Below are 26,811 nucleotides of genomic sequence, written 5' to 3' on the forward strand. Positions count from 1 at the left end.
ACAGGTTGATTTGAGTCTGTCGCGTCTCAGGTCTTGTTCAGAGTGATTTACCGGTCACTCTACGTTCCTGACCTCACCTATGGTCATAAGCTTTGGATAATGACCAAAAGGACAAAATTGCAGATACAAGAGGTTGAAATAAGTTTCCTCAACGGGTGGCTGCGCGCTTCCTTAGAGATAGGTAGAGGACACAGACCGGGCGTCCAAAGTGTCCAGTTTACACTCAAAGTCTGTGTAAACGCACGTCGAATGCGTCCTGCACTTTCCGCGGCGCGATTTCTGCGTTTTTCCGACGTGATACCCGCATTTTCGGAGTTGAGCGTAGTGCGTTGGGGACGTCGGACGCGCGTCCGAGTCGTCCAGAGCGTCCGACGTCCCCAACTGGTCAGAAATGTTGAGCATTGTTCATCTTTCCTGCGTTGGACGCGCCGCAGCAGCCAATCAGAGGTGATGCTCCAGTGACGTGAAACCTGATCAGAGCGATCAAGTACAGACTTAGTGCTTGTGTGAAGGAGATAAAAACCTGGATGACACTAAACTACCTGCTTCTTAACCCTGAAAAAACCGAGGTCATTGTGCTTGGCCCTAAGCATCTACGAGACGCTCTATCTGAGCAGATAGTCACACTGGACAATGTCAGTGTAGCCTCCAGTTCTACTGTAAGAAACCTTGGAGTCTTATTTGACCAGGAGCTCTCATTTAAAGCTCATATAAATCAAGCTTGTAAAACAGCCTATTTCCATTTGCGCAACAAGAGCCAAAATCAGAAGAATCCTGCCTAAAAGCGATGGCGAAAAACTTATCCATGCATTTGTAACGACTAGATTAGACTACTGTAACTCCCTGCTTGCAGCGTGTCCTAAAAGCTCCATAAAAAGCTTTCAACTGGTTCAAAATGCAGCAGCAAGATTACTAACAGGAACAAAAAGAAGAGAGCACATTACGCCAGTGCTGGAGTCTCTTCACTGGCTCCCCGTCGAGTCTAGAATCAAATTCAAAATTCTACTCTTGACCTACAAAGCCATAAATGACATGGCCCCATCCCACCTCAAAGATGCTATAGAACCTTATCATCCAAACAGAGCTCTTCGCTCTCAGAATGCTGGCCTTCTGGTGGTGCCAAGAGTCTCTAAAAGTACTGTAGGAGGTAGAGCCTTCTGGTGGTGCCAAGAGTCTCTAAAAGTACTGTAGGAGGTAGAGCCTTCTGCTGGTCCCAAGAGTCTCTAAAAGTACTGTAGGAGGTAGAGCGTTTAGCTACCAAGCTCCTGTGTTATGGAATCAGCTCCCGACCCATGTTAAATATGCTGACACAGTCTCTTCATTTAATTCCAGGCTTAAAACGTTCCTCTTCGAAATCGCTTATGGTCAGAGTAGTTAGGAACATAAAGATAAACCCACAGCTTCAGCTACGCTGCCCTAGGAGTAACTGTGCTGGGGGAAGTATGACAGCTTGAGCACTATCCTCTTCTTCTTCTGACTACTTATGCTATCAAACAATATTTATTTTTTGATTCCACTTGCAAACTGTTCACCGCCTTCTTTTTCTTTCTCTCACTCCTGAGGACCTGTGGACCCAGATGCCCCTCCCCTGGTGAAGTGGTCCCTGCCCTGTGTGGACGGTCCCTCATCTGCCTGAGGAGTGGCTCCAGTTCGCCTCAGTCGGTCCCTCGTCTGCCTGAAGAGTGGGTCCAGCTCGACTCAGACGGTCCCTCTTCTGCCTGAAGAGTGGGTCCAGCTCCAGTCTCCTCGTGTCCGTCTGTCCGTCTGTGAGAGTCGGATCTCTCCTTCACTCTGGAACTCCTCCAGGTTTCTACGCTTTTTTCCCAAAGAGGTTTTTTTTGTAGTTTTTCCTGGCCGAGAAGGAGAGTCTAAGGACAGAGGACCCTGGGACATCGTCCCTCGCCACCACAGACATTGTCTGACTTCATCGCCACCACAGACATTGTTGATTCATTTCTCCCTGTGGCCCTCAGAGGCAACTGTTGTTGTGATTTTGGGCCTTACAAAAATAAATTGATTTGATGTGCAGACGCCTCGACTCCACTGAGCACGTGCAGACGCCTCGACTCCACTGAGCACGTGCAGACGCCTCGACTCCACTGAGCACGTGCAGACGCCTCGACTTCACTGAGCACGTGCAGACGCCTCGACTCCACTGAGCATGTGCAGGACGACTTGGACGCACGTCTGCGGTTGAGTGTTTTACGGACGCGCATCAGAGGCGTCGAGAACGCGCGCCCGAGGCGTCTGTCTTCAAATGTACAGGTGTCCAACTTCTGTGTCAGGCATGAATTTGACGTTGCGGTGCGTTCGTAGCTTTATCATCATTATTAATTATTATTATTAATATCATCATTATTATTATTATTATTATTATTATTATTATCATTATCATCATCTACTTGTCTTTGTGTTTTGGTGTTTTGCCCCTCACAGGTTGCAGTATTTCCCACACAGTAAAAAGAGGGTGCAATGCTCCTAGTTGGTTTGGTCATGGTCTTTGTATCCAATATGTATTTTCAAATAGGAATTCCAAAATCGAAATTCCCAATGGGTCATTTCAAAGAGCGACCCTGAAAGCGTTAAGGACAGTGCAAAGCAGCCCCACTTTCCTGAGCAGAAGCAGTGCTGTGTTGAGCCAAGGCCAAAGGGTGAAGTGTCTGGATATGAGATTGTGGACATGTCCGTCGCATGTATAACTCCTTTATGAGATCGAGGAAGAGCAGTACTGACCATCTAATGTTTCCTGACAACACTGCCTCGTCAGCTCTGCGAAGATGGGGAGCTCACTCACCGGCAGCTTCTCTGCAGCTCCCGCAGTGTGGAAAGCAGCCTTAAGGGTTCCCCACAGACGCAGAGTGGAGATTGAAAAGCCAATGCCATGCAGGTCTTGAATTGGGGTCAAAAACTATGCGTAGCCTCAGCACGGGTCATTTCCACAGGTTGCACGCTCCATACCCTTTAGTTCACCGAATGATCCGAATACGCTTCCGGTCGACTTGAGTGTTCACGTACATTTCCAGCCGGATCCGACCGAGCAGCAATCGCCAACGCAAACAATAGCTTTCTCAAACGAACAGTGCCTTGTTTCCAAAGTCCGTTCCAATCCAAGTGTCCAACAGATGGTCAAAGGACAGGCAGCAACACGGCAGTGGAGGACATGAACATTTGGAACACAACTTGGTTTGGCATCCTGGTCATCTCTCACTGCCCATGTCCAAATCTGACCAAGTCTACAGTCGAGAAACAGCCGATCCCATGTTTGGACATCTTCACCGATCTGCAGCTCCGTGTTGCACCAGGTGCTCTGGCCCTGGGAAGGAGGCGTTCAGCATCACAAAACAACACTATTTACTTTTAAATTATGATCGATTTTGGTCTTTCAGGTTTGTCTTGTAGAAAACAAAGGGTTCTACGCCTCCTGGACGGGTGTTTTTCAGTTTCATCATCATCATCAGTTTACAAAGGGGACAGCAATGAAAGAATCTTTACGTATTGATTAAGTCATTTATATAAAACAGTACAAAAAGTCCTTCCCTCCAACATAAAAGGACAAAGGATGGTATAAAAAAATGTATCTTTTAAAAATATTGAGAACACGGTTAACGGCCAAAAGGCACAAGGAATAAAACGAAAAACAGTAAAAACTATGTACATCATTAGGAGTGTGATCAGAACGGGTCAGAAATGGGGTCTTTGGAAATTGTCACCGTGCATCCTGTCCAGCCAATCTGCAAGAAGAACAGACGAGGTATTTAACAGCCATACAACGTTAACAAGGACCATGTGATGCCTTTTATGGTCTGTTTACAGCAGGAGGCAATCTAGATGAAAGAGGTGAAAGAACATGCAAACTGTAAACATTACAATTCTCAGACTATGGGGCTTTTTGAGATGAGTCTGGCCTTTGCGTTTGGTGTTCAAGCTGTGAAGTATGAGTGTGATTAAGATGCAGCATTTACAGCTATAATCTGGTAAAAGCATCTTTGCCCTTGGGAATATAATCCCTATGTTGCCTTTGGATAAAGATATGACATTTAATAATCTTACAGCATTAGTAGAGTAGATCAATTCACCCTATAATGTCCACATTTATATTTTGTATAAACCTAACAATAGGATTATTTGGAATACAACTTAAACGGTTGATAAATGCCTGCAGAATGACCTACTAACATCCCACTTTTGTTCTATTGCTTTTCGAAACGATAGAACAAAAGTGGTAGGTCTTGCCCTGAGTGAAGATGACGGATCCACCCATACCACGTGAGACTCTTCTGAAGTCCAGCCTCCTGCGCTGAACTGAGCCAGGAGCTACTGCCCATTACTAATTAGTTCTGCTACAACCACATTCCAATTGTATTGAATTCATATTTGCCTCAAAATTCCTCATAATGACAATCTGAAAGAAGGTGGTTATATCTTATATCTTAGACTTATTTTAATGTGTTAAATACATTTGTAATGAATTCAGATTTTCCTTTATTGTCCCACATGGGGAAATTTCATTGTTGCAACGCAGGTAGATACAGCGGTAGATCCAGAAGAACAGATCACTTATAGGAAGTCTGAAAAACACTTTCAGTAGAAGATCTCCTATAAATAAATAAAAACTCCCATAGACAAATAAATAAATAAATACATAAATAAATAAATACATAAATATCATTGCATGTGATCCCGACAGTAATTGCACATGAATATGTGTCACGACAGCACTTGTACATAAAGATTCACAGTCTTTGCTCAGTACTTTGTTCAAGCTCTTTTGGCACCAATTTCAGCCCCAAGTCCTTTTGAGTTCAGCCATTTTCAGATCTGTCGAGAGATGTTCACTTAGGATCAAGTGTGGCCTCTGGGCCACTTGGGGACATTCATAGAGTTGTCCTGGAGCCACTTCTTTGTTCTCCTGGCTGTGTGCTGGTCTCTAACTGCTGCATTCATGACTAGTCTCCCAGTTCCTGCTGAAGAACATCTCCACAGCGCGAGTTCCATTACATTTTATCATCAATAAACTTAAATTTGATGAAAATTAGGGTTTCTTCTCAAAAAAAAAAAATTCAATTTGGTTTATTTTTATAACGCCCAAAATCAAAACAACAGTTGCCTCTGAGGGCAACAGTGAAAAACGGATTAAACGTGTTGTTGTTGTTGTTGTTGTTGTTGTTGTTGTTGTTGTTGTTGTTGTTGTTGTTGTTGTTGTTGTTGTTGTTGTTGTTGTTGTTGTTGTTGTTGTTGTTGTTGTTGTTGTTGTTGTTGTTGTTGTTGTTGTTGTTGTTGTTGTTGTTGTTGTTGTTGTTGTTGTTGTTGTTGTTGTTGTTGTTGTTGTTGTTGTTGTTGTTGTTGTTGTTGTTGTTGTTGTTGTTGTTGTTGTTGTTGTTGTTGTTGTTGTTGTTGTTGTTGTTGTTGTTGTTGTTGTTGTTGTTGTTGTTGTTGTTGTTGTTGTTGTTGTTGTTGTTGTTGTTGTTGTTGTTGTTGTTGTTGTTGTTGTTGTTGTTGTTGTTGTTGTTCCGCCAGACTTTATTCCTTAGACTTTGTCGTAGTCCTAAAAGTTCTTCTTCCAGTGCCTTGACTTCCAGTGCTTTGTCCTCAGACTCTGTCGTAGTCCGTAAAAGTACTCCTTCCATTGCTTTGGTGTTAAAAAGTCTACGCCGTGCGTCTATTTAAGACTTTTTGTGCAGATGTATCTAAATTCAATAAAGAATGTGCACGTTTTGTGTCAAAGATATTCCATTTCTTTGAAGGCATCAGATGTGGGTGAAGCCACAGCACAAGACAAGCCTTTATTTGTCCCACAATGGGGAGATTTCGGAGAGAACTTTGTTCATTTGCCTGAGGACAGGGGACGCCGGGACATTTGTCTGAGGACAGGGGACGCCGGGACATTTGTCTGAGGACAGGGGACGCCGGGACATTTGTCTGAGGACGGGGGACGCCGGGACATTTGTCTGAGGACAGGGGACGCCGGGACATTTGTCTGAGGACAGGGGACGCCGGGACATTTGTCTGAGGACAGGGGACGCCGGGACATTTGTCTGAGGACAGGGGACGCCGGGACATTTGTCTGAGGACAGGGGACGCCGGGACATTTGTCTGAGGACAGGGGACGCCGGGACATTTGTCTGAGGACAGGGGACGCCGGGACATTTGTCTGAGGACAGGGGACGCCGGGACATTTGTCTGAGGACAGGGGACGCTGGGACATGGCTGCATTGCCTTGTTTAAGCTGTTTTCACTGTCGCCGCTCGGGGAAAACGCCGTTGTAATTTTGGCGTTACAAAAATCGATTGAATTGAACTTGTGCTGACATCACGGTTGAATGTGGTCCCTTCTATAGAGCTCATTCACTGACGTCACAAAACCACGTGATCGCATACGTTGCCGCCCCTTTGTCCGTCCCGTGTTGCGTTTCTTTGCACTGATAAGAGCGTGGAAAGTGATCTCAAATGTAAATGATGGAGGCTCCAAAGCTTTCAGATTCCACAAAGTCATTGGATGAGCTACACAGAGGTCCATATTTAGAAAAGCTGCAATCAATCAACTCAGATCCATATTTAATGCCTAAATCACAGAGTCTTTCGGATATCTCGTACCCCAGACATTCTCCAAGCCCACTGGTCCCATGGTTCACAAATCCCAATTTTGAACAAAGGCTCTACGCCTGAATAAAACTGATGTTAATTCTACAGCGTTAATTCTCCGGCGCTCCAGCGCAGGCAGCGGTGCGTGAGTCTGCATGCCCGGGGTTCAGCACCTGCACGGGGCTGAACAGCTCCCTCCAACGCGCGAGTGAGTGACAATTACAATTCAACTACAAATACTAACTTAACAGATAACATAATTACATAGTCTGATCGTTTATTTCCCAGTTTGAACGTTTTATCGCAGCTGTCCATCGCGCTCTTCTTTCCGGGTTTCTCGGTATCTGATAGAACTTCTCTCCGTTTATCTTCCCGGTTGCTGCACCAACTGCCACATAAACCTTCACCATTTTGATTATAGCAAAGCGTGTGATATCATTGAGGTTTTTGGGCCTCTTCAAGCCGTGTTTCGTCGTAAATCGAAGCAGACAGACGGCAGTATTGAATGGGCTTGTAGTGGTAAACACACACTGCGGACGGACAAGATGGCCAAAAGAGCCAAAAGAGCCTGGGGGGTGGTCGTGTGACGTCACGTGAATGAGCTCTATAGACTTGTGAGCTTTTCCAAATCATGTCCAATAAACTGGACTTCAATCAAGTTGTAGAAACATCTCGAGGACATCAGAGAAAAAACCATAACGCTGTGAATACTTATGTACAAGTCTTTTATTTTTTTTTAAATGACAAACCAAATAAGTACTTTCTTTCACGTTGTTATGGTGCATTGTTTGTAGAATTTTGAGGCAAATAACTCTCTGCAATAGGGCTGCACAAGCACTTTTGAGTGCCAATTAACAATATGCAAAGGCTGCAAATACTATCATTTCCACCACAAAATGTCCTGCTTTATTCTATATTAAACATGCAATAGTTTAGATTTGTAGAAACATGTTCTGGAACACATGCAATTCTTTAATTTGTCAGTTAATTCAGACCTATTTTAGGCTTTCTCAATCCTTCTGGACGTGTTTAAAATATGAACTTGTATCCTTCACTATTAAGATGACTTTTTCCTAAATTGTGACTACTTTCCGATGCCTTTTGCAAGGTCGGAGCTTGTGGCCATTAAGCCACCGTTAACACTAGCAGAGCAAGCATTACTTACTCATTTGAACATGGAAAGAGAAAAAGGAGCGAGCCTTTGAATACAAAACGGTACTAAATATGTAACATCCTTCTTGGTGGAATTTAAATAATGTTTACCTTCACCGTGGTCTTCTGCTGGGGAGCCACCTTTCCACTTGTACCACTCAGGAATGGGTCGATCGATCTAGAATTACAAGGATCAGGAAGATGCATTCAAGTCCAATGCAAGTCAAGTCTACTATCATGAGATTAGCAATGTTCAAACATTCAAAACATAACACACACTCGGCCCGGCGGGTTCTAAGCGCTGCCCGGCTTTGGTCAGCAGCTGGGCTTCTAACTTGGTTTTCTTCATCAGGCGAGTCTGCAGATCTTGGGAATTGTTCCTCTGTCGTGGTTTTGGTGGAGGTTTGCTTACATCTTGATCAATTCTGAAAACTCTCGAAGTGTGAGCAGCTTCATTGCTGCTTCTCCTCTCCTTCCGGATTGGGACATGCCCATTTGCCCATTTCTTGCTAAGCATTTCCTTGGCTGACCTTGATTTAACTTTACTTGGGTTTAAAAATGAGGAGTTTTGAGTCGTTTGTGAACTCTGCCTTTGGGTTACGTGCGGGGCCGCTTGGCTGGGCCTTTGGGTTACGTGGGGGGCCGCTTGGCTGGGCCTTTGGGTTACGTGGGGGGCCGCTTGGCTGGGCCTTTGGGTTACGTGGGGGGCCGCTTGGCTGGGCCTTTGGGTTACGTGGGGGGCCGCTTGGCTGGGCCTTTGGGTTACGTGGGGGGCCGCTTGGCTGGGCCTTTGGGTTACGTGGGGGGCCGCTTGGCTGGGCCTTTGGGTTACGTGCGGGGCCGCTTGGCTGGGCCTTTGGGTTACGTGGGGGGCCGCTTGGCTGGGCCTTTGGGTTACGTGGGGGGCCGCTTGCCTGGGCCTTTGGGTTACGTGGGGGGCCGCTTGGCTGGGCCTTTGGGTTACGTGGGGGGCCGCTTGGCTGGGCCTTTGGGTTACGTGCGGGGCCGCTTGGCTGGGCCTTTGGGTTACGTGGGGGGCCGCTTGGCTGGGCCTTTGGGTTACGTGGGGGGCCGCTTGGCTGGGCCTTTGGGTTACGTGGGGGGCCGCTTGGCTGGGCCTTTGGACTGTGCAAGCCGTTGGTGTATTCTGTTTTTGGCTGATGTTTGATTGAGTCGGGTTGCGACTTGTGTTTGGGGTTGCTCGAGTCTGGTTTCGAGGGGGTAGACTTGATGCAATATAGTTTTGTCCTGCCAACGACAAAACATTTTTCTGGGCTGGCACTTCACGTCCAGAAAGGGCAATAACCCCCATTCCCGGTGTTTCGGCTTCAGAGGAAGGCCTTTTTCTTTTTACTTTTTTGTCACTTTTGTGGTCAGTTTGGCCCTTTCGTTTGATTGCCGAGCGCGGCATATTTGGAACTTGGCCATGTGCTTCAGATCTTGCAGCTTGATGAATGGGCGTAGGTTTTAGAGCCGAATTGGGCGGTTGTGTTGAAGCATCAGAGTCTATTGATAAGGTTCTCTTGAGAGTCTTGTTAGAATTTTGATTAAACGTTGAATCAATGGAAACGGACCGTGATTTGGACCTTGCCAGATTTATTGATTTTTCACTCTCCAATCTTGGTTTAACCTTAGACTTGGGAGACCGAGTGGAAACCTCACTATTCTCTGACGAAAAGGTTCTTCTAAAGGTGTTGCTTGTATCTTGATCGTTTTCAGACTCTGAATCACTATAAATAACTCGACGTGATTTGTATTTTGCCTTTCTGAATGTATTAGTCACATCGGGCTCCGGATCGTCACATGGTCTGGTGGTTGTTTTGGGCAGAACCGTGGCATTGTTTGTAGACTTTGTTTCCTCCTCAGTTTCATCTTGTGACAAATAAGGGAACCAATCTTCTGTGTTTGATGCTGCTTCGGGAGATCTGTGCACCTCACCCTCCTCGTCCATGTCTGGGTTATAGGACTGTGTAGACAAGGCTTGTACTCTACTGGATACCGTCAGATAGTTGGGTTTTGTGTGAGAGGGGTAATCTAAACTATCCTCTGTGTCGCAGCTGTCTTCAGCATCGGAAACAGCGCTCGGCCCAGGCTCACAAGGAAACTTTTCAAAAATACCCAAAGGTCTAGGAGCTGGTGTTGGTTCAGGATCTTTTTCAACGGTGTCCAAATGTTTCTGCAAACTAGAATGAGACAAACCCTGTTCAGAAGTAACTTTTTCAACAGCAAAAGATTGGAGTAAACTTCGAGGGAATGGCTCAGATTCAGTGGGAGCCTGTTTAATGGTTGTCAAGGGATTCGGCAAGTTTTTGCTGTGTTGTTCTAATTCAGATTGATAAAAGCTGGCAAATGTATCATACACTTTGATTTTCTGAAAGAGAGTGGGTTGATTGTGTTGCTCTGGCCTGGAAACATTGGGTTCTTCTTCCTCATCGTCAGAGTCTATAACAATGGCCTCCTCCTTGAGTTCCAGCTCAGTTACAAACAGAATCACCTCCTCCGACTCGTCCTCATATTCAACTTCCTGTATTCTCGGAAGTGTATCTTTGGCACATTTTGGACAAGGGACTTTTTCAAAACCATCATCAGTTTCAACAAAGTAAGGACAAGTACATGAGAGTGGCATTTCCGGTCCTTCCTCCTGGGGTCTAGGAGTTAATGCTGGTTGGAGAAATGGAGCATTTGCACAAATATTTACATCAGTACTCTGCTTGGACAGACCCAATTGACCATCCCTGTCATCAAATATGAACAACTGCGGCATTACGTTAAAGTCTTCATCGTCCGTTATATCGTCATACTTCGGATCTTTCAGGATGCTTGATCCTTCACTAACGCAAGGAGGCGATTCCATTTCAACTCTGCCTTCACCAGGTTCAACTGTTCTTTCCTGCATTTCTTCTTTCTGTTCTGCTTCAGGCTCAGTTACTAGATGGTACTTTGTAACAGAAGATTTAACAATGTCAACATTCTGACTTAAATTATCTTGTCCAGCAGAAGAGACTGGTCTATTTTTCACCGACACTTCCATCGTCTGTGGAGTTTGTACATCTGGAACATGGCATTGGTGGTTGGAGGTCTTACGTGACTTGCTTAACATTAATGAGTCCACAACATCAGGTACAATGTCCACCTCCCCGGTTACATTCTTTTGAGTGATATGCAGTTCTTTGCTTGTGTCCAGACTAGGGTTTCCATTTCTCCTCATCGACTCATTTTCTTGATATGATGGTTTGTGGTGCACAGTGTGGCTTGGGATCTGCTTGAGGAGATCGTCCAGCGTTGGGCCAGACAGGGCCTTGAGAACCACAGGACTGTCCTCTTCTTTCCTGCAAACGGCAGCAGGCTCCAGCATTATCCGAACATATTCTGTGGATGTAAAAAGATGATTATCTAAATTCCCATTCCAATATTTCTTTAATATCTTGTCAACCTCAATTTCCTTTTGAGCATTTTCGACCTTGTTCAAATGACTAATCACTTCTTTTGAAGCAGTAGCTGAATAAGGAATAGTGCTAGTGTCCATTAAGAATGACTCCAAAGGACAGTGATCCCTCGAATATGTAAATTCTTCAGCTAAACACAAGTCTTTACTGAGAGGAGAGTCAAAAGGCAAGTGAAGGCCATCGTTTGAGTGGCGCGTACCTTCAGAATGCTGCGTCGTCTGAGAGCTCTTCGATCGTGGCCTTTTTGGTTCTTGCCTGCTGCCGTTTGAAAGCTCTTTTTCTCCGATGATCCAAACTTTGTCGTTCTCTGGAGCCTTGCCGGGTTCAGCAGACGCAGGCGTGTTGCGTGAGGGGCCTCCATGAGAACAAATCGACTTGCTGTTCAAAGAGTTTACATCAGTGGAAACCCTCTCTTTCAACACCTTCATTTGAGCTCTAAATGTTTGAAGCTTGTTTTCAATTAGGGTTAGGATTTGGTCATCACTCAGGTATTTTTTACTCCCAGAGGGCTTCGCGCTGGTACTGGAAGAGGCAACCGAGGTGTTAGCTGATGGCGGAAGAGGTCCCTTTGGTAGATTAGTAAGTGATGAGTCATTACTGCTGGTTAATAATCGTGTCAATCTCGGATAACTCTTCTTTAAGTCATTGCTCGTACTAGTATTGACAGCATCACTTGGGCTTTGTGACGATCGTCCCTGAGGCAATAGTTGCTGCCGTCCGTGAGATTTGTTTATCGAAGCAGTCGACAGCTGCGTTGGTGCAAAGCCTTGAGCATTAGAGGGCAGCACACAGAATGACCCCATGATATTCTGAAAAGCTCCCAAAGCAGTAGGAGCAGGGCAGGGTCCAACAGCGGCCTCCACTGTGCTGAACGGCTCCACATTGGTCTGACGTGGACAAAATGCAGGTGAGGCCATCTTCCCTCCGATGAAACCCAGAGAGCATTGCCCGAGATGTCCTTAAACAAACGTCCCAGTCACATCACTACAGGGCTAGAAGAAGAAAAAACAGAAGGTTATTAGTTGACAAGCTTTTAAAAAACATTAAGTAAAATCTCAATGGCCTTTCTCCTGGTTAGATAAAGGTTAATAAAAAGGAGGTACGCCTGTCACAATAAATACTGCAACGACTTGTGACCAGGTTCATCTCTACAGTTACTGGGCCTATCCACACAACACAACAGAGTTAAGGAAATACCATTTCACAACAGCTTCGAATAGTGGTGCGCCATTCTTCAACCGTAAATATGCGAGTCAGCAGAAATGACTAATTTGTAGAGCTAATCTCTGACAAATATTAGGTCGGTTGTTTCTTTTATACAAGACAAATGGGAAGAGACGGAATTACTGTGACATGTTTTGGCAAAGACGTCATAAGAAGCGAGCAGGACAATTTATAAAATGGCAAATTCAAACCACTGCAAATACAATTACTATGGACTGGGACAATACATGGATCAAGAATCTAGCCAATACAAAGCCAGGATGGACCAGGAAACATGGCACTTGTACAAAGAATGGAGACTAGGGAGATGTCTTCCAACAACCACCAGTGGCCAGCGGGTCATGGTCAAGGGCGTCAAGTTGACCAAACCTAAGGACAACGACTCATAAGATAAGTCGCACCAACCATGGTGTGATGCTTCTAACGAAGGCAGTAGTTTTTACTGAAACGTCACTACATCATCCAATTCCATTTGTCTGAAGAAACAACCAAACTAATTGAAGTAAAAAGCCAAGATGAATCATCTTAATTCACAAATACTGATAAGGGGCAACATTTACGGATCATAACTATGGATATTTTTTTCCAAATAACAGTGAATCTCCCAGTGTTTAGAACTTCAAATTCTAGCGCAAAAACAACCACTGAGATCTTAGAGGATCGAATAGGTTCTATGACTCATAAAATGCAACCAGCAACTTTAGTACTTAATCTGCAATCCATTTAATGCAACTCGTGCTTATGGAACATTTAGAAAGAGTTAACGGGGATGATACAGCTTTAGGGTGTGTGCTCGGTTTAGATGAGGAAGGTAGGAACATTATGGATGTCAGTTAGTTGTGAGTTTGCAAGCATCAGCTGTACAATTATTCTCTAATCAATGTCTAGAGTTCACATGAAGATAAAACCCAAAGAAACAAATGATGTATATGCACAGCCCACTCAAGTCAACCACAACCTCCCAAAACACAGTAGGCGAAGCACAGTAGGCAAACAGTGATCGATTTATGTGACAGATATCAGATCTCAAAATGTTATTTGGTTTGAAATTCTTCCTTCAAAGTTTAAACTCCTTTTTGGTTGGTAATTCATGAAACATGATACATTTTAAATGGTCAATAATGGGCGCAATAAAAACATGTGGTTTGGAAAAGGGTCAGACTTTGCCATTTAACACAAACGTTTCTTCCTCCAGCCCAAGCAGAGCGTCGGTCTGAGCGGCCCCTGAACCGTCCAAGAACCAGTGCCATAGAGTTCTGCTGCTCAGACGTGGCCACCTGGTGGCGCTCAGGAGCTCTTCACCTGTGATGAAGTGTCATCCAGAGACATCTCCAGAGCTTTCCTCTTGAGATACACCTTCTTACACTTCTTAGGAGGCCCAGGACTTTGGAAGACATGGCACATTTCAGGAGTCTACAGTCCATCTGGACCAGAACCTCCCGTCATAAGAACAGTTTCTTTCCCTCTGCAGTTGGACTCATGAACACTTCCTTAGCACCTTGAACTCATTGCACTGTTCACTTCTATTGCACTACTCAACTTTATATTTTATTTTTAAGTGTTCAATGTTTGTTGTCTGTGATGCACCGAATCACCAGGACAAGTTCCTGTATTTGTGAATGTTTATTCATCGACAAATGGCAATAAACCCCTTTCTGCTTCTGAACAACCATCCATCCATTTTCTTCCGCTTTATCCGGGGCCGGGTCGCGGGGGCAGCAGTCTAGCCAGGGACTCCCAGACTTCCCTCTCCCCAGATGCTTTCTCCAACTCCGGGGGGATCCCGAGGCGTTCAAAGGCCAGCCGAGAGACAGTCTCTCCAGCGTGTCCTGGATCTTCCCCGGGGCCTCTTCCCGGTGGGCCAAGCCACCTCAGCTGGCTCCTCTCGACGTGGAGTAGCAGCAGCTTTACTCCGAGCTCCGCCCGTGTGGCCGAGCTCCTCACCTTATCTCTAAGGGAGCACCGAGCCACCCGGCGGAGGAAACTCATTTTGACCGCTTGTATCCGCAATCTTGTCCTTTCAGTCACTACCCAGGTAGTGACTGAAAGGACAAGATTGCGGATACAAGCGGTCAAAATGACAGCGACTGCATCACTGCAGCCGCTGCACCGATCCGCCTGTCGATCTCACGCTCCATCCTTCCCTCACTCGTGAACAAGACCCGAGATACTTGGACTCCTCCACTTGGGGCAAGGACTCCCCACCCACATGGAGGGCAAGCCACATTTTCCCGGTCGAGAACCATGACCTCGGATTTGGAGGTGCTGATTCTCATCCCAGCCGCTTCACACTCAGCTGCAAACCGTCCCAGTGCATGTTGCAGGTCCGGGTTTGATGGAGCCATCAGGAGAACATCGTCCACAAACAGCAGAGATGAGATCCTGTGGTCCCCAAACCGGACACCCTCCAAACCCCGACTGCGCCTAGAAATTCTTTCCATAAAAACTGTGAACAGAACCGGTGACAAAGGGTAGCCCTGGCAGAGTCCAACATGCACTAGGAACAGGTCTGACTTACTGCCGGCGATGCGAACATAGCTCCTGGTCCGGTCATACAGGGACCGGACAGCCCTGAGCAAAGGGCCCCGGACCCCATACTCCCGGACCACCCCCCAAAGGACACGGTCGAAAGCCTTCTCCAGATCCAAAAAGCACATGTGGACTGGTTGGGCAACTTCCATGAACCCTCGAGCACCCGATGGAGGGTATAGAGCAGGTCCAGTGTTCCACGACCAGGACGAAAACCACTCTGCTCCTCCTGAATCCGAGGTTCGACTATCGGTCGGATTCTCCTCTCCAGTACCTTGGAATAGACCTTACCCGGGAGGCTGAGGAGTGTGATCCCTCTGGAGTTGGAACACACCATCCGGTCCCCCTTCTTGAATAGAGGGACCACCATCCACGGTCCTCGACTGCCACGCCATGTTGTAGAGACATGTCAACCAAGACAGTCCTACAACATCCAGAGACTCAGGGCGGATCTCATCCACCCCCGGAGCCCTGACACCGAGGAGTTTGCGAACAACCTCAGTGACTTCAGCTTGGGTGATGGGTGAGCCAGTCCCCGAGTGCCCGGTCTCTACTTCCTCTTCGGAAGACGTGACTGAGGGATTAAGGAGGTCCTCAAAGTATTCCTTCCACCGTCCAACAACATCTCCAGTCGAGGTCAGCAGGTCTCCACCCGCACCGTAAACGGTGTTGGTGAGGCACTGCTTCACCCTCCTGAGGCGCCGGACGGTTTGCCAGAATTTCTTTGGGGGCCGACCGATAGTCCTCCTCCATGGCCTCCCCGACCTCCTCCCAGGCCCGGGTTTTTGCCTCTGCGACAGCACAACCCGCAGTTCGCTTGGCCTGCAGATACCTGTCAATGACCTCAGGAGTCCTACAAGCCAGAGTGGCCCGATAGGCCTCCTTCAGTCTGACGGCATCCCTTACTTCCGGTGTCCACCACGAGGTTCGGGGGTTGCCGCAACGACAATCACCGGAGACCTTGCAAGCACAGCTTCGAGCAGCCGCATCAACAATGGCGGTGGAGAACATGGTCCACTCGGACTCAATGTCCCCAGTCTTCCCCGGGACATGGGAGAAGCTCTCCCGGAGGTGCGAGATGAATACCCTACTGACAGAGGGCTCCACAAGACGTTCCCAACAGACCCTCACAATGTCCGGCTTCCTCCTCCGCCAGCGGATCCAACTCACCACCAGGTGGTGATCGGTTGACAACTCTGCCCCTCTCTTCACCCGAGTGTCCAAGACACGCGGCCGGAGGTCAGATGACACAACAACAAAGTCGATCATTGACCTCCGGCCTAGGGTGTCCTAGTGCCATGTGCACTGATGGACACCCTTATGCTTGAACATGGTGTTCGTTATGGACAATCCGTGGCACAGAAGTCCAATAACTGAACACCGCTCGGGTTCAGATCGGAGAAGCTGTTCTTCCCAATCACACCTCTTCCAGGTGTCACTGTCATTGCCCACGTGGGCGTTGAAGTCCCCCAGTAGAACAACGGAATCCCCGGTCGGTGCACTGTCCAGTACCCCTCCAAAACGACTTCAAGAAAGCCGGGTACTCTGCACTGCTGTTCGGCCCGTAGGCCGCCACAATAGTGAGAGACCTGTCCCCCACCCGAAGGTGGAGGGACACGACCCTCTCGTTCACTGGGGTAAACTACAACACGTGGCGGCTGAGCTGAGGGGCTATAAGCCCACACCAGCCCCGCCTCTCCACGGGCAACACCAGAGAAGTGGAGCGTCCAGCCCCTCTGGAGGAGATGGTTCCAGAGCCCAAACTGTGCGTGGAGGTGAGGCCGACTATATCTAGTTGGTATCGCTCAACCTCCCGCACAAGCTCAGGCTCCTCCCCCCAGCGAGGTGACATTCCATGTCCCCAGAGTCAGTCTCTGTGCCTGGAGATATGGTCGCCGAGGCCCCTGCCATCGACTGCCGCCCAGATCTCTTTGCACAGGCCCCTTATGGATCCTCCTGCGGGTGGTGGGCCCACGGGAGGGCGGCCCCACGTCGCTCTTTCGGGCTGTGCCCGGCCGGGCCCCGTGGGGTAAGACTGGCCCCCAGGCGCTCGCCATCGAGCACCCATCCCAGGCCTGGCTCCAGGATGGGGCCCCGGTGACGCCCATCTGGGTGACGTAAACGGCCTCGTTATTGTCGTCATCATAAGAGGTTTCTGAACCGATCTTTGTCTGACCCGTCACTTAGGACCTGTTTGCCTTGGGAGACCCTACCAGGGGCTTGAAGCCCCCGACAACATAGCTCCCGGTATCATTCGGGCGCTCAAACCCCTCCACCACGTTAAGGTGTCGGTTCAAGGAGGGGTTCTTCTGAACAACCAATGATCACAAATCTAAACTTTCATTGGAAATATGCTTCAGTCTAAAACACTTAAAACACAGCTAGTTTGACACCAAAGTTTCTCACACAAATCCTGATCTCAGAACTAAATCAGACATTTTAACTTTAATAGAAAAAAAACAAATCTGATATGTGACGTTTCACCTGTGGCTACATTTAATATACATGAGAGGCAATGAAACATAATGAAATGGTACTTTTCATAAGAAGCGGGAGGTGAACAGTGGTGGCTGGTGGTGTATTTGTTGGGGGCACCAGCACATATGCTGTAACTTTTGGATGGCAGACTGGGGGGGTTGACAATAAAACACGACTTAAATACGGTACTATGTCTTAACGCAAAAGTGAAAAATAAAAAAGACAAAGCTGAATCACGATAGGTCAGAAATATATTTATACCTTTTGAAGGCCTCGGCCTCACTGCACACTTATTTCGCCCTACACGCGTGTGAAAACAGTCAGTACCATGTGTACACGTCCTGCTCCAGCACACTGGCTCCTGGAGCTGCCGTGTGGCCGTCATGTTGATTTACAGCTGTGGTTTATAGCTTACGCACATAAACGCTGTTGTTCTGCCTGTGCACGATAGACGTCTGTAAAGTCACGTAACGACAGAAGCACCGGAGCTTACGTCACTCTCTCTAAATGACAGGCTCTGCCACAGACTTCCTGTTCAACCCAGCGCACGCAAAGACCAACTAAACCACTTTTAACAGTAAAACTCACTTCATTTTTACACTAAATATCAGACAGCCTAAAACAAAACAGTGATACATATCATTCTTATCTGGGTCCAATAGTGACCAGCCACCACCAAGTCAGTTTATATGTTATTTTGAAGGAAACACGTGTAACTCGTTCTTTGGAGGTTTGGCAGCGCCAGCACAAAGCGTCTGGCACCACTATTTTAGAAGGCAACGCGTCAGACCAGAGCGTTCTGCTGGTGGTGCACTGGATGGCACATATGCCAGTTGTGTGACGCACGCCGCTGCATCTGGAGTTCAAATCCAGCTCATGATCATTTACTGCATGTCATTCCCCACTCTCATCCTCATTTCACACTGAACTATCCAACTATGTCAAACAAACACCACATTCAGACTCAATTCAACCCACGTCATAAGGCGCTGGTACAGCTGGCAGCCCGGTGTAAACGCTCTCTCTTCTTTCTCACACTTATTGTGCTTTATCTCCTATATTTTGTAAATATAATTAGTATATTTTTTCTATTTTACTGTACGATAGGGACACGCGCTGGAATAATTTTTTAATTCAACTGTTTTTGACTTTTTTCGGCTGGATTTGAGCGTTTTTCGTTGCGTTCGTTGTGTTGTTGTGACGTGAGCTAGCTCCGAGCGAGCCCACCAGCCCCCCCCCCGCGCCCTCCGGCTGCGCTAAAGTACGGCGTGTCGTCGGTACACGTTTATATACACGTTTATATGAAAGAGGAACTTCACCAACGATCGGGACACGCACTGGAATCGCTTTAAATTAACTTGTTTTGACTTTATTCGGCTGGATTGAGTGTTTTCGTCGTGTCGTTGCGATGTGTCTTGGCTCTGAGTCCCCCGGCTCCGGCCCCGCCCCCCGGCTCCGGCCCCGCCCCCCGGCCGGCGCCGTACCGCGTTTACACAAAGGAGGAACTCATGAAACTGCGGAGAACAGTCGTCTTACCCGGAGATCGTCACGTTATCCCGGCGGACATCCTAAGGAAAACACAACGAAGCAGACGGGCTGGACGTAAACTCCGAGAGAAGAGAGGGACAAACAGGAAGTCAGTTCCCGCCGTAGTCATGGGTAACGTGAGGTCCCTTCAAAATAAAATGACGGAAATAGCGAGCCTCATGCGGTCCCAGAGGATTTATAGGGACAGCAGCGTCTTGATTTTCACAGAGACCTGGTTAACAGCAGAAATGCCAGACTTTATTGTAGGTTTGGACAATTTTCATCTGCTGCGGGCAGACAGAACGAGAGAATGCGGGAAGAAAAGAGGTGGAGGTCTGGCGGTGTATGTGAACACGAGCTGGTCCAAACCAGAACACTGCACAGTGAAGGAGCAGCTATGTAACGGGGATATTGAACTATTGGCTATTGGCATGAGGCCATATTATCTGCCCCGGGAGTTCTCACATGTGATTTTGATCGCAGTCTATGTGGCCCCGTCTGCCAATGCTGAAGATGCTTGTGAAGCACTGCTCTCCTGCACTTGTAGGCTGCAAACACAGCATCCACAGGCTCTCTTCCTCATCTCTGGTGACTTTAACCACGCTTCTCCCTCTTCTGTTCTACCAACATACACCCAGTATGTTACCTGCCTCACCAGAGACAATAGAACATTGGACTTGTTTTTTGCCAACACCAAGGAGGCTTATTCTTCTTCCCCCCTCCCTCCCCTGGGCAGCTCGAACCACAATCTTGTACATCTGAGGCCTGTGTATGAACCCATCGTGCGCAGGCAGCCTGTGGTGTCCCGTGAGGTGAGGATGTGGTCTGCTGAGAGCGAGGAGGCTCTGAAGGACTGCTTCAGCACCACTGTATGGACTGAGCTTTATGACCCACATGGGGAGGACATCAACACCATCACAGAGTGCATCACGGACTACATCAACTTCTGTTTTGAGAACACTGTTCCCTCCCGGACGGTGCGGTGTTTTCCAAACAACAAGCCATGGATTAACCGTGAACTGAAGGCTCTGCTGAAGGAGAAGAAGAGAGCCTTCAGGTCAGGGAACAAGGAGGAGCTGAGGACTGTGCAGAAGGAGCTGAGGAGAGAGATCAGGCAGGCTGAGGCCGGCTACAAGAGGAGGATGGAGGAGCAGCTGCAGCAGAAGAACATTCAGGGAGTGTGGAGGAGCCTGAAAACCATCTCGGGCTTCAAAATCCCCCCTGCCCAGACAGAGGGGGATCTACAGTGGGTGAATGATTTAAATGCTCACTTCTTGAGGTTTGATCAGTCACCCACCCCTCCCCCTGCACAGCGGCATGCTCCCTCTTCCACAGCTGGACAATGCCCTGCATCCGTTGCTCTTCATTTCTCCGCCCCGGACCATCAGCTCCCCACTTCGCCTGGACTCACCCATCCCCCCAGCACACGGTCCCCCTGCCAACCACTGACTGTCACAGCAGCACAGGTGAGGAGTGAGTGAGCTGAAGAGGATTAAAGTGAGGAAGGCAGCAGGACCTGATGGCATCAGCCCCAGGCTCCTTAAGTCCTGCGCAGATGAACTGTGTGGAGTTATGGAGCATGTCTTCAACATGAGCCTGAAGCTGAGGGTGGTACCACAGGTCTGGAAGACCTCCTGTCTGGTACCTGTGCCTAAGACACCGCGCCCCAAAGACCTCAACAGCTTCAGGCCAGTGGCTCTCACGTCCTGATGAAGACACTGGAGCGGCTGGTCCTGGACCACCTCCGCTCCACCGTGAGCTCAGCCATGGACCCGCTGCAGTTTGCATATTGGTCTGGCATCGGAGTGGAGGACGCCGTCATCTCCCTGCTGCACCGCTCTCTCTCTCACCTGGAGAAGCCCGGCAGCTCTGTGAGGATCCTGTTCTTCGATCTTTCCAGCGTCTTCAACACCATCAGCTCCTGAGGGACAAGCTGGAGACGGCTGGTGTGGAGTATGACCTGGCAGAGTGGATCCTGGACTACCTCGCAGACCGACCCCAGTTTGTGAGAGCCCGGAACTGTGTGTCTGACACTCGGACCTGCAGTGTGGCGGCGCCCCAGGGCACCGTCCTCGCGCCCTTTCTCTTCACCCTTTACACTGCAGACTTCAGACATGACACGGACAGCTGTGTCCTGCAGAAGTTCTGACGACTCTGCCATCATCGGACTCATCACGGACGACGATGACGCGGAGGACAGAGGACTGGAGCAGGACTTTGTGGACTGGTGTCAGCGGAACCACCTCCTCATCAACGCGGGGAAGACCAAGGAGATGGTGGTGGATTTCCGCAGACGCCACCCCACTGCCCCCTCACCAGTGAACATCCAGGGACGGGACATTGAGAGAGTGGACTCATACAAGTACCTGGGTGTTCATCTGAACCACAAACTGGACTGGACTCATAACACAGACGCACTGTACAGGAAGAGCCAGAGTCGGCTCTACCTCCTGAGGAGACTCAGGTCTTTTGGAGTGACAGGGCCACTCCTGAAGACCTTCTACGACTCTGTGGTGGCATCGGCCCTCCTGTATGGTGTGGCCTGCTGGAGCAGCAGCATCACAGAGAGGGAGAGGAAGAGGCTGGACAGAGTCATCAAGAAGTCCAGCTCCGTCCTGGGCTGTGCTCTGGACTCGGTGCAGGAGGTGGGGGACAGGAGGGTCCTGGCTAGATTCACATCTATGCTGGACCATGAGTGTCACCCCCTGCAGGACACTCTCTCCGCTCTGGAGAGCAGCTTCAGTGAGAGACTGATCCACCCTCGATGTGCGAAGGAAAGGTTCCGTAGGTCTTTCCTTCCTGCTGCTGTCAGACTTTATAACAAAAACTGTTAGTACTGAACACTTGCAATACTGACCTAACCTAATACTGATGTGCAATTCTGTCATATGTGCAATTGCTGTTGGAATTCATGTGCAATTACTGTGAAATTCATGTGCAATCTATGTGCTGTCGTGACACATATTCATGTGCAATTACTGTCGTGATCACATGCAATGGTATTTATGTATTTATTTATTTGTCTATGGGAGTTTTTATTTATTTTATTATTTATTTATTTATAGGAGATCTTCTACTGAAAGTGTTTTTCAGACTTCCTATAAGTGATCTGTTCTTCTGTATCTACCTCTGGATCTACCTGCGTTGCACCAATGAAATTTCCCCATGTGGGACAATAAAGGAATATCTTATCTTATCTTGGAAATGGACAAATTTGGCAGACTTTGGTCCAGTGGGCTTTGATTTGAATTAATTTAAAATGTTCCATGATTTTGTTTCTTTGATTGTTTGTGCTACTTTTGTTCACGTTTGATTATGTATTTCATTCAAAAAATAAGAAAAATAAAAAAGATTGGAGAATATTTATGAATAAAGTATCATTAATGATTAAAAAAAAAAAACACTTATAATTTTCTCCTGCTTGTTCCCGTTGGGGGCCGCGAGAGCCTGGAGCCCGTCCCAGTGACTTTGGGCCTTAGTATCGATATACAACCATGAAAGTATATAACCTCATATAGGTGTTTTTGTACTAATTATTGCAGTAAAGATAGTCAGTACAGGCCCAGCAGCCTGACCGTTAAGTCACGATGTGTTTAGACTGAGACAGGAAACAGATGTTCCGGTTTAAAAAGACTTGTGAAACTCTGAAGTCTGACTTTACTGAAGAGAACACTCTGACTCATAAACATATGTGGAGTTCAAACATGTGACGTCAACTTTGAACAGCAGTAAATAAAGGAGAGAGGCACGGAGAGGTCAGCGTGTGGACGGACGGTCACTGACCTCTGCATGCTCTGCCCGCAGTCCCTCTGCATGCTCTGCCCGCGGTCCCTCTGCATGCTCTGCCCGCGGTCCCTCTGCATGCTCTGCCCGCGGTCCCTCTGCATGCTCTGCCCGCGGTCCCTCGGAATGCATGCTCTCCACGTGACAGACAAGTATTCAATCTCACTGAGTCGCGGGGAGGACACAGACTCCACCCACAGAGATCATGTGGGTGGAGTCGCGCGGAGGACACAGACTCCACCCACAGAGATCATGTGGGTGGAGTCACGCGGAGGACACAGACCATGTGGGTGGAGTCACGCGGAGGACACAGACTCCACCCACAGAGATCATGTGGGTGGAGTCGCGCGGAGGACACAGACTCCACCCACAGAGATCATGTGGGTGGAGTCGCGCGGAGGACACAGACTCCACCCACAGAGATCATGTGGGTGGAGTCGCGCGGAGGACACAGACTCCACCCACAGAGATCATGTGGGTGGAGTCGCGCGGAGGACACAGACTCCACCCACAGAGATCATGTGGGTGGAGTCGCGCGGAGGACACAGACTCCACCCACAGAGATCATGTGGGTGGAGTCGCGGGGAGGACACAGACTCCACCCACAGACTCCACCCACAGAGATCATGTGGGTGGAGTCACGCGGAGGACACAGACTCCACCCACAGAGATCATGTGGGTGGAGTCACGCGGAGGACACAGACTCCACCCACAGAGATCATGTGGGTGGAGTCACGCGGAGGACACAGACCATGTGGGTGGAGTCACGCGGAGGACACAGACTCCACCCACAGAGATCATGTGGGTGGAGTCACGCGGAGGACACAGACTCCACCCACAGAGATCATGTGGGTGGAGTCACGCGGAGGACACAGACTCCACCCACAGAGATCATGTGGGTGGAGTCACGCGGAGGACACAGACTCCACCCACAGAGATCATGTGGGTGGAGTCACGCGGAGGACACAGACTCCACCCACAGAGATCATGTGGGTGGAGTCACGCGGAGGACACAGACTCCACCCACAGAGATCATGTGGGTGGAGTCACGCGGAGGACAGGCACCATGTAAATGCTGTAAACAGTATTAATTTTGTAAGAAACATCATTATATTGAATGAAACTGTTTTAAAGATCATGATCTCTGGTTTATATGATTCACTATTTGTGCTCTTCAGATCAAATAACAGATAAAAGTATTTAAATTGTTTTACATGCTAATAACCAGGTTTAAAACAACACAGGTGGGCCCCTGAAATTGCTGGGGGACCCCTAACTTTTTTAGATAGGGGCCAGGGGGGCCCCCTAACTTTGAAAATCTATTTCTCAGCCTGGCTCGTTTCCATGGAGATGGGTCAACGTTCAAGTGAGACCCTCCTCCAAAAAGGTTACATAAAGCACCTTTAAAGCACTTTAAAGATAGATTAAAACTACGTTTTATTCTTTCTCAAAATTCAGCAATATTAAAAATGAATAATGAATTAATTTGCCTTTCCCACTTGAACACACATTTAAATTTAAGGACGAATTTAAACAAATTACTAAAAACAAGTCACAATTATTAGTCCAATGAAGTTTGATTCTGATTACCGTACGGTTTATGTACAATGCCTATTGTGTTCATGAAGTTTGCCTTCACAGCTTTTATTCAGGAGCTCTGTATGGCCCCGAAAAGTATCATCTTACAAAGTTATTTTTTCAGTTTCTCAATGAAATCATATTTGTGTTAGAACTCACCTGAAGTCACGACTATGAGAATCCCAATCATCTGTCAGTCAGAAACTGGCCTGAATGTAAATGGAAATCCAAACATCTAAGGCTTTTGTTAAGCCATTTCATTACAATCACATTCAGGAAAGTTCATTTAGAAAAGCATTAAACAAGTTTCATTAAAAAAATAAAATAGTCCGGCAAAGATACAGCTGCTACTCCTTGTCTGACCAACAGGGGGCGCCAGCTGACCGCTGCTGAACGCGACGCTTCTCCAAACACGTTTCTGTAACATTTAAACACTTTAAACACTTAAAACACTTTAAAACGTCGTGCATTGAACTACATTCAACACCATCACACTTCAGTCAAAACGCGTCAGGAATTAAGTTTAACAAAGTATTTAACGGTTCAAACGGAAACGTTCAAACTTTGGATAAAAACAAAAACGCGCCTGGGAATCACACAAAATGAAGTTACGCGTCGTGGTGACTTGACTTACGTTTTACCGCCGAGGGTCAGCTTCAAATATCACGTAAAAACTCGTGTTTTAACTCTTCTGCCGCGGCTCGCTCCGGGGACGTGCCCGCTCTCGGGCGCTGTTTCTCGGCTGCGGTGCGCGCGGTGAGTCGGTCTTGTCCTGGAGGTCTGGAGGCTCCGGGGAGGGCGGAGCTTCTGCGGCCGCGCGGCGGGAGCAGGGTTTATATAGGCCGCCCTCTGCGCTCTGATTGGTCCACAGCGCCGTGACGAAGGGTCACTATTTTGATTTAGTTCTAACTCTCTTTAACTCTCTTTAACTCTCTTTAACACTCTTTAACTCTCTTTAACTCTCTTTAACTCTCTTTAACACTCTTTAACACTCTTTAACACTCTTTAACTCTCTTTAACACTCTTTAACTCTCTTTAACTCTCTTTAACTCTCTTTAACTCTCTTTAACTCTCTTTAACACTCTTTAACACTCTTTAACACTCTTTAACACTCTTTAACTCTCTTTAACTCTCTTTAACTCTCTTTAACACTCTTTAACTCTCTTTAACACTCTTTAACTCTCTTTAACTCTCTTTAACTCTCTTTAACTCTCTTTAACACTCTTTAACACTCTTTAACACTCTTTAACACTCTTTAACTCTCTTTAACTCTCTTTAACTCTCTTTAACTCTCTTTAACACTCTTTAACTCTCTTTAACACTCTTTAACTCTCTTTAACTCTCTTTAACACTCTTTAACTCTCTTTAACACTCTTTAACTCTCTTTAACTCTCTTTAACTCTCTTTAACTCTCTTTAACACTCTTTAACTCTCTTTAACTCTCTTTAACACTCTTTAACTCTCTTTAACACTCTTTAACACTCTTTAACACTCTTTAACTCTCTTTAACTCTCTTTAACTCTCTTTAACTCTCTTTAACACTCTTTAACTCTCTTTAACTCTCTTTAACTCTCTTTAACTCTCTTTAACACTCTTTAACTCTCTTTAACTCTCTTTAACTCTCTTTAACACTCTTTAACTCTCTTTAACTCTCTTTAACTCTCTTTAACTCTCTTTAACTCTCTTTAACACTCTTTAACACTCTTTAACACTCTTTAACACTCTTTAACTCTCTTTAACTCTCTTTAACTCTCTTTAACACTCTTTAACTCTCTTTAACACTCTTTAACTCTCTTTAACTCTCTTTAACTCTCTTTAACTCTCTTTAACACTCTTTAACTCTCTTTAACTCTCTTTAACTCTCTTTAACTCTCTTTAACACTCTTTAACTCTCTTTAACTCTCTTTAACTCTCTTTAACTCTCTTTAACACTCTTTAACTCTCTTTAACTCTCTTTAACACTCTTTAACTCTCTTTAACACTCTTTAACACTCTTTAACACTCTTTAACTCTCTTTAACACTCTTTAACACTCTTTAACACTCTTTAACACTCTTTAACTCTCTTTAACTCTCTTTAACTCTCTTTAACTCTCTTTAACACTCTTTAACACTCTTTAACACTCTTTAACTCTCTTTAACACTCTTTAACACTCTTTAACACTCTTTAACACTCTTTAACTCTCTTTAACTCTCTTTAACTCTCTTTAACACTCTTTAACTCTCTTTAACGCTCTTTAACTCTCTTTAATACTCTTTAACTCTCTTTAACACTCTTTAACTCTCTTTAACACTCTTTAACACTCTTTAACTCTCTTTAACTCTCTTTAACTCTCTTTAACACTCTTTAACACTCTTTAACACTCTTTAACTCTCTTTAACACTCTTTAACTCTCTTTAACTCTCTTTAACTCTCTTTAACACTCTTTAACTCTCTTTAACTCTCTTTAACTCTCTTTAACTCTCTTTAACACTCTTTAACACTCTTTAACACTCTTTAACTCTCTTTAACACT

At 46.9% G+C, this 26,811-nt stretch overlaps 1 protein-coding gene across 1 annotated transcript; it reads right to left on the reverse strand.

Annotated features, from left to right (window-relative positions):
* Window positions 1-2,503: 2,503 nt before the first annotated feature.
* Window positions 2,504-12,165, reverse strand: LOC140367043 (uncharacterized). The gene is made up of 4 exons (XM_072453345.1): window positions 11,379-12,165; window positions 8,011-11,102; window positions 7,845-7,911; window positions 2,504-3,731 (listed from the first exon to the last, which is right to left on the reverse strand). The coding sequence occupies exons 1-4, from the start codon at window positions 12,094-12,096 to the stop codon at window positions 3,682-3,684; spliced, it is 3,927 nt and encodes a 1,308-aa protein (XP_072309446.1). The 5' UTR covers window positions 12,097-12,165; the 3' UTR covers window positions 2,504-3,681.
* Between the last annotated feature and the right edge of the window lie 14,646 nt (window positions 12,166-26,811).

Source organism: Eucyclogobius newberryi, unplaced genomic scaffold (genome assembly GCF_026437365.1).
Source record: "Eucyclogobius newberryi isolate DKJ021-1_F unplaced genomic scaffold, fEucNew1.0.hap1 SCAF_2, whole genome shotgun sequence".
Lineage (NCBI taxonomy): Eukaryota > Metazoa > Chordata > Actinopteri > Gobiiformes > Gobiidae > Eucyclogobius > Eucyclogobius newberryi.

Bases quoted from the DNA above. Each gene is read 5' to 3' on its own strand.
- LOC140367043 (XM_072453345.1), bottom strand. From the start codon at position 12,096: ATGGCCTCACCTGCATTTTGTCCACGTCAGACCAATGTGGAGCCGTTC. The intron at 11,103-11,378 runs GTACGCGCCACT...TTACATCCACAG, and splicing joins GACGACGCAGCATTCTGAAG to AATATGTTCGGATAATGCTG. The intron at 7,912-8,010 runs GTGTGTTATGTT...TTGTAATTCTAG, and splicing joins TAGAACCCGCCGGGCCGAGT to ATCGATCGACCCATTCCTGA.